Source organism: Orycteropus afer, unplaced genomic scaffold, assembly GCF_000298275.1.
Source record: "Orycteropus afer afer isolate SDZICR_OR568_19922 unplaced genomic scaffold, OryAfe1.0 scaffold00571, whole genome shotgun sequence".
NCBI lineage: Eukaryota > Metazoa > Chordata > Mammalia > Tubulidentata > Orycteropodidae > Orycteropus > Orycteropus afer.
Genome location: NW_006922158.1, coordinates 462,491 through 475,061, shown reverse-complemented (window position 1 = coordinate 475,061; position 12,571 = coordinate 462,491). Strand labels below are relative to the sequence as shown.

Sequence of the window (12,571 nt, the reverse complement as noted above, 5' to 3'; positions counted from 1 at the left end):
AACTGCTGTATAGAAAGTGAATTTGCTCTGTAAATCTTCCCCCAAATCACAATAAAAAATAAATTAATTAATTTAAAAAAATAATAATAAAAAAGAGAATGTCTCATAATGGTATATGGTCAACAAGAGCCTTCCTCTCTGCGGTATACTACCATGAAATCAATTATCAGAGGGCTTGAATGAACACATTTCCAAATCAGAAGTATAAAGGCCAATTATATAAAAAGATGCCCCCTCACTACTTTCAAAGTACATATTAAACCAAAATGAGATACTGTAGTTTAGAAGACTGAGAGTACCCAGTACTGGAAAAGTCCGTGGGGAAGCCAGTCCTTCTTGTACACTCTGGCAGAAATCCACTCTTTTTTCCCCTGAGGGTAATCTGTCAATATCTTTGAAAATTTTAATTGCTTATATATAGTTTTGTCCCAGAAATTGCATTTCTTTCAATTTACTCAACAGAAATACACATGCGTACTAAGATGCAAGAACAAGGATATTTAATAAAGCGTTTGTCATTGGAAAAAAATAGAAAAACTTGTATGTTTATCAATAGGTGGCTGCTTAGACAAATTGTTAGCTCTATTCAATGGAATATTAAAGTACACAAGGTCAATTTACATAGTCATGGAAAGATGTCCAAGGCTAAATAGTATGTGAAATGGGAGTTACATAAGCATAGGTATCCTATTAAAAATATGAGGAGAATATGTGTGTCAGCATATGCACAGAAAAAAAGTCTGTGAGACTCATATAAAGTCATTAAAATGATTATCTTTAGGTGGGGGATTTGGTTTTTTTTTCACTTCCTGTGTTACCTAATTCAGTAATATTTGCATTTGTAAACAACTATATATTACATTTATAATCAGATAGATGAGTGGATGAGTAGATGGACAGGTAGATTTTTCAATTGTCATCGGCCGAGTTCTGACTCATGGTGACCCTCCATGTGTCCGAGTGGAACTGCGCTCCGTAGCATGTCCAATGGCTGACTTGTCAGGAGATCCCTAGGCCTTTCTCCCAAGCTGCCTCTGGGTAGACTCGAACTCCCACAGATAGATAAATAGAACCACTTGTGGCCTTACCGGAGATTCTGCAGACAGAGGCAAATTCAACTTACAAATGAGTAGAAAGAGTGGTGTCGTGGATGCTGAAAAGCCAGATTTGAGTCCCAGTTCTGGCCCTTACTAACTGTGTGAACATGGGCAATGAACGCACGTAAAAGTTCTTAGAACAGTGCTTGGCACAGAAAGCACTATGTTCGTGCTAAATAAATAAACTCATACCATTTTTCTGTGCTTCATCCTTCATTGGGACATCAGAGTAAGAATTATCTGCCTCACGGGGCCATTATAAAAATGATGCAATGATAAGTAACGTTTAGGTTGCTGCTGCTGTAGTTGTTAGTTCTCATCCAGTTAGCCCCTGACTCATGGCAAGCCCATGGCCTACAGAGTAGCACTTTCCATAGGGCTTTCTTGGCTGTAATCTTTATGGAATCAGCTTGCCAGGCCTTTCTTCCACACAACTTCTGGACGGGTCTGAACAGCCAACGTTTAGGTTAGCAGCTGATCACAAACCACCTGTGCCACATAGGCTCCTAATGTTTAGGTTATGATGTGAAAATGTTTATAAACTGTGAAGCCCCGGGTAAATGTCACTTGTGATGTTTGCCAGTGTCATTAGTGGGAGTCTCTTTCCCTTTCCACAACCTCCTTGGCAACCTCACATGTCAAGGGCATCTGTGCTGAGCCCAGCTACAGCCTCCAAGCCTTTAGCAGGGCTCCAAAGGCTGGATGTGACAGGTAGGAGAGGGGCTTTGCCCTTCTGTTTGGCCAGGCAAGCAGTGTTCTCTGCTGGGCCTCAAGGGCTTGCTTCAAAGGCCACTTGTGTCTTTGCATATGATTTCGCTATCCATTGCAGATGTCTGTTCGGGAGCTGCCATCTGTTCCCTGGCAATTTTCAGGTCCAAATTGCATGACTGCTCCCCTGAAGCGTGTTCTCTCTTGATTTGGCTCCTCTGTGTCTCTTTGCTTCTATCCGCGGTTTCCTTTTATTTTAAATTACATTTATTGTTTTCCCCACTTTAAAAAAAGAGGTGGATTTTTTTTTTCCATTATAGAAGTAGTACCATACACATTTTCTAAAGAAAAAGTGGAAAGTAGTAGAAAGTAAAAAGTCAGCTACAGAGTCTCACCGCCCAAAGAAGATATTAACATGTTGGTATATTTCCTCCTGCTTTTTCCCCGCTTCTGTGCACACTTTTTGCTTGTTTCTAAGTGGCTGACATCATATTGTGTATACAATTTGGTACCCTGCTTTTCTCACTTCACATTATAACATAAGTACTTTCCACCTTAGGAAAAATTCATTATAAACCTTATTTAAATGACTTCCCAGAAATGGTAGGCAACACCTTTTAACGCTCTAGCAGACAGGTGCAACAAGAACTGGTCCTCCAGGTCTTCTTCTGGTCATATCTGGGGGTGAATAAAGCTTTTGCCACACTGGTTACTCAGTAAGTACACTTATTTTGCCTTTTGTTAAATTCCAAAGCTCCTTATGGTAGCCTACGTCTTTTCCTGGTGATGCCATGTTTAAGCAATTTTTAAGCAGAATTGAAGTCACTGGTCATTAAACAATGCCACTTTTCCCCAGAACGCTCAAAATTGTTTATGATTTTTTAAGACAATGACATAACCAGAGTCTGGTCCCCTGCTGCCAATGTCCAGTGCCTGGCGTAATGATCAGCACATAGCAGGTCCTTTAGAGCTGTTTACTGAATTATTGAATAAATGGTTGTGCCCTGTATTAGGGAACTGAGTGGGAGGGTGGTGGGTGGGCAGGTGGAGGGCTGTCCCTTGTGCAAAGATATCAGGGATGGGGTGAAGCATTTTGTGTAGCATGACCTGAACCACAAAATGAACTTGTGCCTTGCTCTGTTTTAGGGGCCTTTTTTATTTTTTAAATTTTTATTGTGATTTGGTTGAAAGTTTACAGAGCAAATTCATTTTCCATACAGCAGTTCACATACACTTTGTCTCATGACATTGACTAAATTTCCCACAATGCAACAGCTCCCCTCCCACTTCCTCCCCATAGTTACCTCTTCCCTGCGTCCTTCCCATCCCATGCACTCGTGCCCCCTGAGCTGTCTCCCTGTGCATACACAGCCCTTCTATTCTCCCATGACTGATCTCTCCAAGATTGAATCTACCTAATGTGAACCTCATATGCCTGTCTTTTGTTTGGCTGGAAGCCACAGGAGTGGGTTCAATTCCAGAGACAAGCACTCTTTTTTTTTTCAATTCCAAGCCTGAAAGGCAGCTAGGAGCCATAGTGTCAAAGTTTCACCAGGTTCCATTAGACCAGCAAACCTGGTCCCTTTTTTTTGTTTATAATGATGTTGAGTTTTGTTCCTATAGAGATCCCCCTTCAAGTGGTTGACAGTATTAGCCAGGCACCATCTAGTTCTTCTGGTCTCATAGTCCTATCAGCTGAGGATCGCATGGTGTACCAGTCCCTTGGACTAATTGTTTCCATGCATCTTTGGTTTTCTTCATTCTTCTTTGCTCTGGACCAGGAGAGACCCATCATTGCATCTAGATGGCCAGTTGCAAGCTTTTAAGATCCCAGTCGCTACTCGCCAAAGTAGGATGTGGAACAATGTTTTTGTGTAGTATGTTATACCAATTGAGCTTAATGTCCCCTGTGACCATGATTGTTTTAGGGGACTTTTGGCAAATGATCAGAAGAGAGTTCCCTCTCCCTATCACATGCCAAAAGTAATGAAGAGGTTCATTTTAAAAATCACTGAGTGCAACTGTGTAAATATACTGAAAGCCATTGAATTGTATACTTTCAATGGGTAAATTGTGTGTCATTTTAATTATATCACAATAAAGCTGTTATTATTTTTTTTAATCAGTAAGTAAAGGTTTAGAAGTCTAAGAGACAGACATCAATCTGAATGTTTTAGTTTTTTTCCCCACCACAATCCCTTTATCTTCTACGAAAGACAGTGTTACGGAATCATCAAATATTTCCTGTACTGGTTTCCCTGCTCTCTCCTGGCAAAGTGTCTCCTTGAAATGTTAAGCTCAACAGCCTTTTAATGTTAAATGAAATGTTAAACGTTTTCAAAGGTTGGGGGGCTAAGATTCCAGGTGACCTGCTCTGTACCATCTTGGGAGGAGTGGATAAATAAGATGTGTCAATGGTCAGGCATTGTGGGCTTGGCCTGGTCACACCTTTTCCACCATTAGGTGACCTCCTTAGCTCTCTTTTACCCAATATTTCTCATCCAGGCAGCCTGACAGAGCATCGGTGCCTATGTAAAACTTCATAGGTTTATACTGTGGAGAATCTGGCCATTCTAAGGGTGAACATTTTGCCAAGGGTACACATACCTGCTGCAGCTGAGAAATGTCACCACCCTCTCATAAAGGTGGGGGAGAAACATTCATTTCCATATTACATGGGACCTCTGCCTAAGCAAGGGATTTTAGCTCTTAGTATCATAAATTCTTGCAAGTGAATGTTCCGGAACATTGAAGAACTTTGTGGACCAGGTCCTGGTCTAGCAGATCCGTGACTGTCTGTGTAGATACGATAGCTAGATGCCTGGTACTGGGGAGCTACGTTAGCCATATCACCAGGGCCATAATGTGGACAACCACAGAGAACCAGAGCTACTATCTGCCACCAAGTGGTCCTCATATTAACAAGGCTAATCCTCAGATTAACCAGGCTTGCACTGTTTGCACCTCCCTCATTTTGTAGATCACTTCAATAGCATCCTAACTGGCCTCCCAGTTAGAAGCACCTAACTATGAGCCTCATCACTCTGTGACCAGTCACAGAGTTTTCTATCCAACACATCCTTCATGCCTGACACATGTTACCTGCCAAGAGTTCTTGGAACAGGAAGCAAAAGATTACCTCTGCATAGGTAATGGATTGGGCTTTTAGATCTTGGGTTCAAGGGCCACCCACATCTCACCAACAAAATGGATGTTCTCACTCATAAAGTCAGAGTAATTCATTTACTCAACAAGGAAGGTCACTGAGCACTGACTATGTGTCAATGATAGAGCACATTGCTAGAGTGGTGAACAAGACATACAAGGTCCCTGGTCTTAGCTTGCATTCCAGAGAGGGAAAAGGAAGGAAAGAAATAAGAAAGGAAGGAAGGACAGATTGTGAAAAGTGGTCTGAATGAAATTAACAGGCTGATGGGCTAAATAAAGGGGGGAAGGGATGAGGACAAAGGGTGGCTAAGGGGGTGCTTTCTGAGAAATAGTGACATTTAGATTAGTTTTGAAGGATAAGAAGAGCTGAATATTTCTGCCCCACCTTAACGAAGATGTGGGGTAAGAGTGATCCAAACATGGGCAACACCATGTACAAAGGCCTTGAGTCAGATATGTCTGGCAGGTTCAAGAGATAGCAAAGAAGCCAGTGTGTCTGGAGAGAACAGAGGGAGGGGAAGCATGGTAGGAAATGGGGCCCAAAGAGTTTAGACTGTAGTCTAATTATGATGGGAAGTTATTGGCGAGTTTTGAGTAAAGGAGTGACATGATCTGATATATATAATAAAGGATTACTGGGCTGCTGTATTGAAAACAGACTGTAGCAGAGCAAGGAAGGAAGGTGGGAGGCCACTGAGGATGCTACTGAAGTGATCTAGATGAGGGAGGCTCAAACTATGGCAGATTCCAGAGGCAGGGATGCCTTCTTCATTCCAGAGACCCGCCTCTGCTTCCTAAAATCCAGAGGGTAGGGCCATCTCCTTCTCCATTCAAGCTCTTGGGGGAGGGGACATGCAGCATCCTCACATCCTGGGAGCTGGGTCACCTCCTCAGTTCCAGTGCATTCTGCCTCACAGCTCCCTTACAGAACAGAGCAGAAATGCCTCATAGTGTTTTTGTTTTTTTTTTTTTAAGACCGTGACCTTTATGGAAGCAGCTATGCTAGATCTGCTAGACCAGGACCTGGTCCACAAAGTTCTTCAATGTTCCGGAACATTCACTTCCAAGAGTTTATGATACTAAGAGCTAAAACCCCTGGCCTAGGCAGAGGTTCCATGTAATATGGAAATGAATGTTTCCATATCTTTCTCCCACAGAGTAGCTTGTAAGTTTGAACCACCAACCTTCTTGTTACCAGAAGAGTGCTTAACCCCTGTGCCACCAGGGCTCCTTCTCAGTTCCATGTGTCAGAAAACAGCCTCCTCACCTTCAGGGGGCCGGGCTTCCGTTTCTTCGGTTCTGGTTCCGGGAATGGGGCCTTCACCTCTTCAGTTCTGGGGGTGGGACATCTGTTTCCTCAGTTCCAGTATTGGAGACTTCTCTTCCTTGGGGGCCTCATAGATACCAGTGGGTGGAGCCACCTCCTTGGTTCAAAAGGGGCAGAGCCATCGCCAGAAGGTGGGGCCACTGTCCCCTCAGTTCCAGAGGGTGGGACTGCTGCCTCAGTTCCGACGTTGGGGATCCACTTCCGCCCTTATTCCCTTCTAGGGGCGGGGTTTCTACTTCCCGGATTTCGGAGATGGAATCTCCACCCCTTCAGTGTCAGCGGGCAGTGCCAACTCCCGTCTTCCAGAGGGAGAGGCCATTGCCTCCTAGTTTTAGGGGGCAAAGTCACTGCCTCTGCTGTTCCAGAGGGTGAAGCCCATCACTTCCTCCTTTCTTGAGGGCCAGGTGCAAGGGATTCATTGCAGGGGGTGATCTTACAGTTTCCTTGGTTACAGAGGGACAGGAGTCAAGGTCTCCTAGGCTATAGAGGGCAGTACCATTGCCTGCTCAGTTCCAGAGGTCAGCACCACCACCTCCTCTAATCTGGAAGGCAGGGCTTCTGCTGGCTCAATTCTAGGGGCGGGGCCACCACCTTCTGGATTCCAGGGGATAGGGCCCACTACCTTCTTAAGCTCAAAGCGTAGATCAGGTCATAAAGGACTTTTCTCAGGCCTTGAAATATAATGAGATTTGCCCTCCTGGGCTTCAGACTTGCTTGGGACCTATGAACATGTTTTTCCTTCAAATTTCTCCCTTTTGCAATGCGAATGTCTAGCCTATGCCTTACCCGCCATTGTATTTTTGGAAGCAGACAACTTGTTTTCCGCATTTCACAGGTCCACAGATGTAGAGAAATCTTGCCTCAAGGGAGAGGCCATGCCCAGAGTCTCACCCACACCTGATTTAAATTATTTAGAATATGGGATTTGAGACTTTTTGAGTTGATTACCTTTACATGATATTTTTACATGATGTTTTTGAATTTAGAGTTAATATTGGAATACAGTAAGACTTGGGGATATTGCAATAAGGTGAATATATTTTGCACCTGAGAAGGACAAGAATTTTTAGGAAACAGAAGAAAGACTGTTATGGGTTGAATTGTGTTCCCCAAAAAAAGGTATGTTGAAGCCCTAACCCCGTTGCTGTTGTTTTTGTTAGGTGCTGTCAAGTTGGGTCTGACTCATAGCGACCTTATGTACAACAGAATGAAACACTGCCCTGTCCTGTGCCAGCCTCATAATCCTTGCCGTACCTGAACCCATCATTGCAGCCACTGAGTCAATCCATCTCGTGAGGGCCTTCCTCTTTTTCACTGACCCTCCACTTTACCAGGGAATGGTCCCTTCTGACAACATGACCAAAGTAAGTGAGACAAAGTCTGGCCATTCTCGCTTCCAAGGAGCATTCCACATTCTGTGGGATCACCTTTCTTTGGAATGAGTACAGATGTGCATCTCTTCCAGTCAGTTGGCCAGATAGCTGTCTTCCAAATTTCTTGGCATAGACGAATGAGTACCTTCAATGTGGCATGTGTTTGTTGAAACATCTCAATGGGTATTCCATCAATTCCTGGAGCCTTTTTCCTCTCCAGTTCCCTCAGCGCAGCTTCGATCTCTTCTCTCAATACCATTGGTCCTTGATCATATGCCACCTCCTGAAATGGATGAACATTTACCAATTCTTTTTGGTACAGTGACTCGGTGTATTCCTTCCATCTTCTTTTCATGTTCCCTGCATCATTCAATATTTTGCCCATAGAATCCTTCAATACTGCAACTCGAGGCTTGAAATTTTTCTTCAGTTCTTTCAGCTTGAGAAATGGTGAGCATGTTCTTCCCTTTTGGTTTTCTAACCCCAGGTCTTTGCACATTTCATTATAATAATTGACGCTGTCTTCTTGAGTTGCTCTTTGAAATCTTCTGTTTAGCTCTTTTATCTTGTCATTTCTTCCATTTATTTTAGCAATTCTTCATTCAAGGGCAAGTTTCAGAGTCTCTTCTGACATCTATTTTGGTCTTTTCTTCCTTTCCTGTCTCTTTAATGACCTTTTGCTTTCTTCATGGATGATGTTCTTGATGTCATCCCATAATTGCTCTGGTTTTTGGTCATTGGTGTCCAATGCATCAAATATGTTCTTTAGATGGTCTCTAAATTCAGGAGGGATATAATCAAGGTCATATTTTGGCTCTCATGAACTTGTTTCAGTTGTCTTCGGTTTCAACTTGAACTTGCATATGACCAGTTGATGGTCTGTTGCACAGTCAGCTCCTGACCTTGTTTTGGCTGAAGATATTGAGCTGCTCCATTGCCTCTTTCCACAGATGTAGTCTATCTGATTCCTGTGTACTCCATCTGGTGAAGTCCGTGTGTATAGCCACCATTTATGTTGTTGGAAAAAAGGTATTTGCAATGAATTAGTCATTGGTCTTGTAAAATTCTATCATATGATCTCCAGCATTATTTCTATCACCAAGGCCATAGTGTGCAACTACTGGTGATTCTTCTTTGTTTCCAACTTTTGCATTCCAGTCACCAGTAATAATCAACACATCTTGATTGGATGTTCAGTCAGTTTCAGACTGCAGAAGTTGGTAAAAATCTTCGATTTCTTCATCTTTGGCTTTGGTGCTTGGTGCATAAATTTGAATAATAGTTGTATTAACTGCTCTTCCTTATAAGCATTTGAATATTATCCTATCACTGACAGCATTGTACTTCAGGATAGATCTTGAAACATTCTTTGTGATGATGAATGTCACACCATTCTTCTTCAATTTGTCATTTCCAGCATAGTAGATCATATGGTTGTTTGATTCATAATGGCCAGAACCAGTCCATTTCAGCTCACTAATGCCTAGGATATTGATCTTCATGCATTCCTTTTCCTTTTTGACAACTTCCAGTTTTCCCAGATTCATCCTTCATGCATTCCATATTCCAATTATTAATGGATATTTGCAGCTGTTTCTTCTCAGTTTGAGTTGTGCCACATCAGCAAATGAAGGTCTCAAAAGCTTATTCCATCGGCATCATTAAAGTCGACTCTACTCTGAGGAGGCAGCTCTTCCTCAGTCATATTTTGAGTGCCTTCTGACTTGAGGGGCTCATCTTCCAGCACTATATCGGACAATGATTCAGGACTATTCATAAAGTTTCCCAGTAATATATCAGGCAGTGTTTCACTGCTCTTCATAAGATTTTCACTGGCCAATTCTTCGAGAAGTGGATGGCCCCTTCCTTCTTCTGAGTCTGCCTTAGTCTGGAAGCTCTGCTGAAACCTGTCCACCGTGGGTGTCCCTGCTGGTATTTGAAATACTGGTGGCATAGCCTCCAGCCTCACAGCAACATGGAAGCCACCACAGTTTCTTAACTGACAGACAAGTGGTGGTACCTATGAATGAGACCTTATTTGGAAATATGGTGTATTGCAGATGTAATTAGCTAACACAAGGTTGTACTAGAGTAGGATGAGCCCTAATTCAACATGTCTGGTGCCCTTATAAAAAGATGAGAAGACACACAGGCAGACACAGATGGCAGACAGTCATGTGAAGACAAGGGCAGAGATTGGAGTTATGTTGTCACAAGCCAAGGCTTGTGGGGCTACTGGAAGTTTTAAGAAAAAGAGAAAGCATGGACCTGCCAACACCCTGAATTTGCTTTATTCCTCCTGGTTTGGAGGAAATGAAGAAACCTGAACTGCAATCACCTGCAAATGGGTGTTGGTAGGTACCTGTAGAGTCTGTTCTGACTCACAGTGACCCAATGTACAATAGAATGAAACACTGCCCAGTCCTGTGCCATCCTCACAGTCGTACTTAGAGTACCCAATGCATTTATAGTACTCAATGCTGAGAGTACTGTAAAAGAACCAGAACAGAAGATACTGTACCAATTTGAATCACTAAGTCACATTTCTTCAAACCAAGAAACACACTTTTATCCTCAGGGTGATGGTTTAATAGAGAAGTGGAACAGTCTTGTGCTCACAGACATGAAGGGGTTCAAGGGAGCATTCCCACTGGACATATTCTGCTGCTTTTGTGGGGGACCTGTAGAAGATGGGGTGTGGAAGGATGCTGATATGACTATGCAATTTTTCCCATTGGGGAAGATGGTGGTACATCTATATTTTTAATCTTTTATCCACATCACCTCAACTTACCTTTTCCTACTTGATGCCATGGTCCCAGGAGTAGAAATTAACTATACTGTAAACCTTTATGTCAGAATTCCTTAGGGCCTGATGGGATGGACTATGCGTTCACCACATCTGACAGAATTAGGGCTAACATTGAATGCAGCTATATTGCCTAATGGTCAAGGTGGCCCACTAGTTCTGTTCCTATGTGACCCTAACCTATATGAATGAGAGTAGACTGGGGGGAGGCACTTGCTTACCTAGTACCACAGTTGGCAATCTAGATCAGCACAGTGGCTGAACCTAAGGTGCCTTCCAAAGGTGGAAAAGTTTGGGTATAAATAGGGAGAAAGAGGAATAGTAGATGTGGGTTAAGTAATGAATAAATAAGTTGTGCAATGAGGGAAATCCAATATAAATAAGCACATCAAAAGAGACTCAGAGCAAGAGATGACATTGTTCCTTAGCTCAATTAGGGAGCTCTGGTGGCATAGCGCCTAAGGTATTTGACTGCTAACCAGAAGGCTGGCGGTGCAAACCCACCAGCCACTCCTCAGAAGGAAGATTGGGCAATCTACTTCCAGAGTAATACTGCCTCAGAAACCCAAGGATGGGTTGTTATGAGATGGGTCCGACTCGATGGCAGTGACCTTGGTTTGGTTTTTTTAGCTCAATCTTACCAGATGCCTAAAAGAGTGACGCTATATTGTGCTAAGACCACTCATGCTTTTAGAATCTGACAAGATTGAATGGAAGACTGTAAACCTGAGTGGTGTCACTCTGGGAGACATTTTAGTCATATGATGTGATGTACTAATTGCTGATGAGTGAATAGAACCCGAGTAATGTGCCAGTATCTTTTGACTTTTATTTTTTAGGTTACATCTACCACACTGTGATGTAGTGTAACACTAGCATTGCTGGTAAGATTGCAACACTGATAATAATATTGGGATGTATTAAGAAATTGAGTTAAAAGCCTTCTATCCCTACCATCACACTAGATCGTCCAAATGTTAAGCACATAAAAAAAAAAACATGACGGATAAAGAATTTGACTGTCCTTCTCTCCTGGGAGGTAGCCTCTAAACTCTTTGAATTTCCCAAGTGACTAGTGTATTTTTGTTATTCACAATGAGCCCCTCTGACCACATCTGATATTTCATGCTAGTGAATGATGTAAGGTGGGGGCTGGTCACTCCACAAAGAGTAACTATATGATTAGAGGTTTGGAGTTTTGACCCACAGGGTATCAACCCGACCACCGAGGAGAGGAAGGGGGCTAGAGATTGAGTTCAACCATATGGCCAATGATTCAATCAATGATGCCCACACAATAAAGCCTCAGTAAGAACTCTGGATACCAAGATTTGGGTGAACTACCTGGTTGAGAGTATTTTGCATATTGCCACATAGTGATGTATCAGGAAGGTGGCAAGTCTCTGAGGACAATGGCAACTACATTTGAGACCTTTCCAACTCTTGCTCTATGCACATCTCCCTTTGGCTGGTTCTGATTAGTACCTTTTGCTATAATAAAACTATAATCATAAGTATAGCACTTTCCTGAGTTCTGTGAGTCAAATTACCAAACTGGGGGAAGGGGGTTATCTACATTTTTATAATGATAATTAAAAAAAAGCTGAGGGAGTAGTGGGACTCCTAGAATTTATAACCAACTGGTCAGAAATGAAGGTGTCATGAGGCCCCCCAAGTTTGTGACTGGTGTGCCCTAAAACTGTGATTTTTGGCCTAACTCTAGGTAGTTGGTATCAGGACTCATTGCGTTCAGTCACTCAAAGAACATGCTATCATGTGAACTTTACTGACAGGTCCACAGCATGAGAAGATGTTAGAGAGCATTAGCCATCAGGGAAAGGAAAACCAAAACCACAATAAGATATTACTTTACTCCCAGTAATATGGCCACAATCTAAAAAGGAAAAATAGCAGGTGTTGGTGAGGATGTGGAGAAATTGGAAGCTGTGCCCATTATTGGTGAGATTGTGAATTGATAGTGTGGAATACAGTTTGTCAGTTCCTCAAAAAGTTCAGCATAGAATTACCTAAGGATGCAGCAATTCCGCTCCTAGATATATACCCAAAAGAATTGAAAGGAGGAAGCAGA

The 12,571-nt window shown here is 42.6% G+C and overlaps 1 protein-coding gene across 1 annotated transcript in view; it reads right to left on the bottom strand.

Annotated features, from left to right (window-relative positions):
- Positions 1 to 7,093, bottom strand: part of ADGRG4 (adhesion G protein-coupled receptor G4) — a 133,695-nt gene extending 126,602 nt beyond the window's left edge. The window contains exon 1 of the mRNA XM_007956012.1: positions 7,087 to 7,093. Coding sequence (XP_007954203.1) covers positions 7,087 to 7,093 — 7 coding nt within the window. The remainder of the gene's footprint in view (positions 1 to 7,086) is intronic.
- Between the last annotated feature and the right edge of the window lie 5,478 nt (positions 7,094 to 12,571).